Source organism: Quercus suber, unplaced genomic scaffold, assembly GCF_002906115.3.
Source record: "Quercus suber isolate HL8 unplaced genomic scaffold, Cork oak 2.0 scaffold_375, whole genome shotgun sequence".
Lineage (NCBI taxonomy): Eukaryota > Viridiplantae > Streptophyta > Magnoliopsida > Fagales > Fagaceae > Quercus > Quercus suber.
Window position 1 is genome coordinate 69811 of NW_027069827.1, and position 6573 is coordinate 76383.

General features: G+C 36.1%; 1 protein-coding gene across 1 annotated transcript; it reads right to left on the reverse strand.

Moving 5' to 3' along the window:
* Positions 1–1554: 1554 nt before the first annotated feature.
* On the reverse strand, positions 1555–5371 carry LOC136062037 (UDP-glycosyltransferase 88A1-like). Its single transcript, XM_065760622.1, has 2 exons — positions 5276–5371; positions 1555–2091 (listed from the first exon to the last, which is right to left on the reverse strand). Exons 1-2 carry the CDS (start codon positions 5369–5371, stop codon positions 1555–1557), a joined length of 633 nt encoding a protein of 210 aa, XP_065616694.1.
* Between the last annotated feature and the right edge of the window lie 1202 nt (positions 5372–6573).

Below are 6573 nucleotides of genomic sequence, written 5' to 3' on the forward strand. Positions count from 1 at the left end.
GACTCAAACCAGAGAATGCCAAAAAGAATAGCAAAACAATAAAAAAAACCTTGTTCTAGCATTATTTCAAGCCACAGGCAGAGGATAAGAGAAAAATAAATGCTTGATCTAGAACCATTTCTGCCTGACCCAAACTAGAAAATTCTGAAAAAAATAGCAAAAAATTTCAAAAAATTAGAAAACCTCATTCTGGCATTATTTCAAACCAAAACGGGTCAAGATAGGTTGAGAAAGGGAGAAAAAGAGGTTCTCGTTCGAGACCATTTCTACCCGTCGCAAACTAGAAATTCTGAAAAAAAATTGCAAAAAAAAATTTAAAAAAAAAACACATGCTGGCACTATTTCAAGCCAAAATGGGTCGGGACATGCCGAGAAAGAGAAAAAGAGGAATTCTCGATCACAACCGTTTCTACTCGACCCGCACTAGAAAATTTTGAAAAAAATAGCGCAAAAATTAAAAAAAATTAAAAAACTACATTCTGGCACTCTTTCAGGCAAAAACGGGTCGGGACAGGCCAAGAAACAGAGAAAAAGAGATTCTCATTCGGGACCATTTCTACCTAACCCAAACAATAAAATTCTAAAAAAAATAGCAAAAGAATTCAAAAAACAAAAAAACCGCATTCTGGCACTATTTCAGGCCAAAACGGGCTGGGACAAGTCGAGAAAGAGAGAAAAATAAATTCTCGATTGGGACCGTTTCTACCCGACCCAAACTAGAAAATCCTAAAAACAATAGCAAAAAAAATTCAAAAAACTAAAAAACCGCATTCTGGCACTATTTCAGGCCAAAACGGGCCGGGACAAGTGGGGATAGAGAGCAAAAGAAATTCTCGATCTGGACAATTTCTAGCCGACCCAAACTAGAAAATTTCGAAAAATATTGCAAAAACATTCAAGGGATAATTACAGTAAACCTACTTGAGGTTAGACCCGTTTTCACTTTACCTACCCGTGGTTCAAAACTTATCACTTTGCCCACCTAAGGTAACGAAACTTATCACTTTACCCACCTAAGGTTACTTCCGTTAGCCTTCTGTAACCCACCTCTTTGTTTGCCGTTAGAAAAACACATTTTTAGACAAAAACAAATATAACAAGAATCAAAAAGTTAGGGATTTTCATTACTCATGAACTTCAACGAGAACAAATGGGAGGAACAAATAACAAACCCAGATTCAGTCTTAAAGGAAAAAAAAATTCAAAACCAGATTAATTGAAATTCCCTTAAACACTCCCCAACCCATAACAAACACAAACCCAACTACACAAAAATCAATCCAAACCAAACAAATCAACCAAAGAATTAACCCAAACCAAGTAATCAACCCACAAATTTGGATACGCGAGAACCTCCCTATCAAAGACTCCGGCATCTCTTCCAACCGCCTCTCTATCGATTATTCATCTGGATCCAGGTCGCCCAAATGGATCCTCCGTGACTTCGACTCCTCAAACGGCTCTATCCTCAGCGGAACCAAGCTACAACCAAACACACCTCACGATCTCTCCGATGGCGATTCTATCCAGATCTGCGAGTACACTTCCATAGCTTCATCTTTCCGATGGCGATCTCTCGATGGCGATTCCATCACGATCTTGCGCATTGAGCGATCTCTGCGAGTACACTTCCACCCACACCACCCTGTTGAACCTTTGCTCTGTGTAAAGAGGCCACGCCACCATTGGCATGCCCGTACACACAGCTTCCAACACCGAGTTCCACCCACAATGAGTCACAAACCCACCCAGTTGTGGTGCCCATGACTTCACTACTAAGCCTCTCTCTTTGGTACGGACCAAAAACCCTTCTGGAAGCAAAGAATCTAAATCTAGGTCAGGTTGAGCTGACATAACCAAGCCATGTTTCTCACTCGGTGGATTTCGTACCACCCATAAGAACCTTTGGTCACTCTTTTCCAATCCTAAAGCTATCTCCTTTAGTTGTTCTATAGAGAACAAACCCAAGCTTCCAAAGCATAAAAACACAACACTTTGACTCGGTTGCGAGTCAAGCCAGGACAAACACTCGGGCACGACTTCACCTTCATTTTGAGTCCCTTCTTCTGCATTGTAAGTAGAAGCCTTTTCCTGTCTCAATAGATATTTGGAGGCATAGTATTTATTTCATTTGAAGTTATAGTGTTTCGTGAAAATTTCCTGAGGGGAAGAAGTTTTGATCTATTTTATGTTATAATTTCAAATAAAAAGTGTTTTTCTAACGTTTAAGGAAGAGGTGGGTAACGGAAGCAAACGGAATGAAGTACAGGTAAGCAAAGTGATAAGTTTTGAACCACGGGTAGGCAAAGTGAAAACGAGCCTAACCTCAGGTGGGTTTACTGTAATTATCCTAACATTCAAAAATTTCGAAACCTCATTCTGGCATTATTTCTAGTCAGGACGGGTCGGGACAGGCTGAGAAGGAGAGAAAAGTGATTCATGTTCGGAACTGTTTCTACCCGACCCAAACTAGAAAATTTCGAAAAAAAAATAGCAAAAAATTAAAAAAATTAAAAAATCACATTCTGGCACTATTTCAAGCCAAAGCAGGTCAGGACAGGCCAAGAAAGAAAGAAAAATAAATTCTCGATCTGGACCGTTTCTACCTGACCCAAATTAGAAAATTCTGAAAAAAAAAAAAAAAAAAAAGCAAAAAGAATAAAAAACCTAATTCTGGCATTATTTTAAGCCAAAACGGGTTGGGACAAGCTGAGAAAAAGATAAAAAGAGATTTTAGTTCAGGGCCGTTTCTACCCGACCCAAGCTAGGAAATTCCGCAAAAAATAGAAAAATAATTCAAAAAATTAAAAAACCTCCTTCTGGCATTATTTCAAGCCAATATGGGTTGAAACAGGCTCAGAAAGAGAGAAAAAGAAATTCTCGTTCTGAACCTTTTCTTCCCGACTCGAGGTAGAGAATTCCGAAAAAAAAAAAAAAAAAAACTCAAAAAAAAAAAAAACCTCATTCTGGCATTATTTCAAGCCAAAACAGGTTGGGACAGGCCCAGAAAGAGAGAAAAAGAAATACTCCATCTGGATCGTTTCAACCTGAGCCAACTAGAAAATTCTGAAAAAAAATAGTAAAAAAATTCAAAAATATAAAAATACCTCAATCTAGCTGTATTTCAAGCCAAAACGGGTTAGGATAGGCCGAAAAAGAGAAAAAGAGATTCTCATTCCGGACCGTTTCCACCCGACCCAAATTAGAGAATTTCAAAAAAAAAAAAAAAATGAAAAAACCACATTCTAGCACTATTTCAAGCCAAAACGGGACAGGCCGAGAAGGAGTAAAATTAATTCTAGATCTGGACCGTTTCTTCTCGACCTCAACTAGAAAATTCTGCAAAAAATAGAAAAAAAATTCAAAAAAAATTAAAAAACCTCCTTTTGGCATTATTTCAAGCCAAAACGGGTTGGAACATGCTCTGAAAGAGAGACAAAAAAATTCTCGTTCCGGACCTTTTCTACTCAACTCAAACTAGATAATTCCGAAAAAAATAGCCAAAAATTAAAAATAAAAAACCTTGTTCTAGCATTATTTCAAGCCACAGGCTGAGGATGAGAGAAAAATAAATACTCAATCTGGACCCTTTCTACCCGACCCAAACTAGAAAATTCGGAAAAAATAGCAAAAAATTGGAAAACCTCATTCTGGCGTTATTTCAAACCAAAACGAGTCGGGATAGGCTGAGAAAGGGAGAAAAAGAGATTCTCATTCGAGACCATTTCTACCCGACCCAAACTAGAATATTTTGAAAAAAAAATTGCAAAAAAATAATAAAAAAAAACTAAAAAAAAAAACCACATTTTGGCACTATTTCAGGCCAAAATGGGTCGGGACAGGCCGAGAAAGAGAAAAGAGGAATTCTCAATCAGAACCGTTTCTACTAGACCCACACTAGAAAATTTTGAAAAAAATAGCGCGAAAATTAAAAAAATTAAAAAACTACATTCTGGCACTCTTTCAGGCTAAAATGGGTTGGGACAAGCCAAGAAAGAGAGAAAAAGAGATTCTTGTTCGGGACTATTTCTACCCAACTCAAACTAGAAAATTCTGAAAAAAAAATAGCAAAAAAATTCAAAAACCGCATTCTGGCACTATTTCAAGCAAAAACGGGTTAGGACAAACCAATAAAGAGAGAAAAATAAATTCTCGATCTAGACCGTTTCTACCCGAACCAATGTAGAGAATTCCGAAAAAAATAGCAAAAAAATTCAAAAAATTAAAAAATCTCATTCTGGCAATATTTCAAGCCAACATGGGTCGGGACAGGCCCAGAAAAAGAGAAAAAAAAATTCTCTTTCCAGACTGTTTCTACCCGACCTAAACTAGAGAATTCCGAAAAAAATAGCAAAAAATAACAAAAAATTACAAAAACCACATTCTTGCACTATTTCAAGCTAAAACGGGTTGGGACAGGCCAGGAAAGACAGAAAAATAAATTCTCGATCTAGACCGTTTCTACCCGACCCAAACCAGAAAATTTCGCAAAAAATAGAAAAAAAATAAAAAATAAAATAAAAAACCCCCTTCTAGCATTATTTCAAGCTGAAACGGTTCGGAACAGGCTCAGAAAGAGAGAAAAAGAAATTCTCATTCCAAACCGTTTTACCTGACCCAAACTAGAAAATTTCGAAAAAAAATAGTAAAAAAATTAAAAAAATTAAAAAACCGCATTCTGGCACTACTTCAAGCTAAAATGGGTTAGGACAGGTCGAGAAAGAGAGAAGAAGAAATACTCGATCTGGACCGTTTCTACCCGACCCAAAGTAGAAAATTCTGAAAAAAAAAATAGCAAAAAAGTTCAAAAACTAAAAAACTACATTCTAGCACTATTTCAAGCCAAAACAGTCTAGGACAAGCCGAGAAAGAGAGAAAAAGTAAAACTCGATCTGGATCGTTTCTGCCCAACCCAAACTAGAAAATCCTAAAAAAAATAGCAAAAAAAATTTAAAAAACTAAAAAACCTAAATGATAGGCCAAGAATGTATTGACCCCTTGTCATTTATTAATTGATTAATTAGCCAAGTTTATTAATTAGTCATATTAACATGCAAAATGCGTGGTAGCACAAATAAATCACCAATTAAACTAAGTATGTAGTGGAAATAAAATTGACATGGTGATTTGTTTACGAATGGTGAAAACTTATGCGGCATAAACCCCACTGAGTGATTTTAAGGTCACCACTCTCGAGAATTCACTATTATCAAAAGAAGCGATTACAAGTAAAGGAATCCTAGTACCTTATATTAACCTACAGTTGAACCCTTACCCTAATACCCAATTGGACTTGTTCTGTAGTAACAATCTCCAAGAAGCCTAAATCATGGAACTTCTCCTTGTCAATTGCAAATTGAAATAGGGACATGCTTAAAGCATTTGGGCTTAAAACTAACAGGGGCTTTGGTTTTTTGTTTCCACCATAAAAATACCTTAATGGTAATCCTGACTCCTTGCTATTCCATTCTTTCTCGAGGTGTGAGTCAAAATGTGGGAAGTTCAAGATCCTTGAACCTCTAAGCTTGTACAAAAGGATATGTGGCAAGATTAAAGAATGAGTCAAATATTGAACTGAAGTAATGGACTATTTCAGGTGAAAGCCAACATACTTTGAGGAATTGCAATGGGAACCGGTTTCTGTCATCTAGTTGCAAATCGAGGTCTCGGGTTCATATATGGCTCTTCAAGACGATCTGGTCGAACCCGCTACCACATGGCATTTGAAACCTAAAAAGAATAAGCATGAATTGCCATAGAATGCTCATACCATCATTGTCTCGACATTATGGTAGCTCATTGACATTCCAGTTGATAGAGAATGTAATAAGAATCAACAAGCATTAAAGGATCTATTGCATGTTCCAGTTGGGCATATTACTAGAGCAAGATCCAAGAAGATCAAAGAAGCACTTTATAGGCTAATTCAAGAGATTTGGGCTACATTCCAAGCTTGACCCAAAGGAAGATGAAGGCGTAATAAATTTAATCCAAGCTATTGAGGGCTAGTCTAGCTTAATTGGGCGTGATTCATTGTGTGGATTAATGGTTGATTGACTTTCCAGCTCCGTACCAATTAATAGATATTTTTCCTATTCTAGAATTGTTGATTTCATACCAAATCCACGTTAATTTTAGGCTTCTATTATTTAGAACGTTTTTTTTAGCTATTTTCATAGCTGCTAATTTCAAACCAAATATACTTTAATTTAGGCTTTTATTATTTTGTACGTTTTTTTATTTTTTATTTATTTTTTATTTTTATATATTTTCCTATTTTCAATCATGTCTTATAAATAGAATGCACTCATTGTAATAGAGGATTATTGAATAAAAATCAGAAAAAATGTGAGGTTTTGCTTCTTCTTTTGCTTCTTCAAGAATTGTGAACTTATTAGGGATTTTTCCTTGTGGCATTCAAATTTTATACCTTCAGTTCATGATTCAGTTATAATCATTAGGTCGAGATCTGTTACTTATACCTTTGGTTTGCGTTTCAATTATAAAGTTGGGTCTAGGTTTCTATCAAAATCTAAATTTTAGCTTTCTTGGGCAAACATTCCAATATTATTT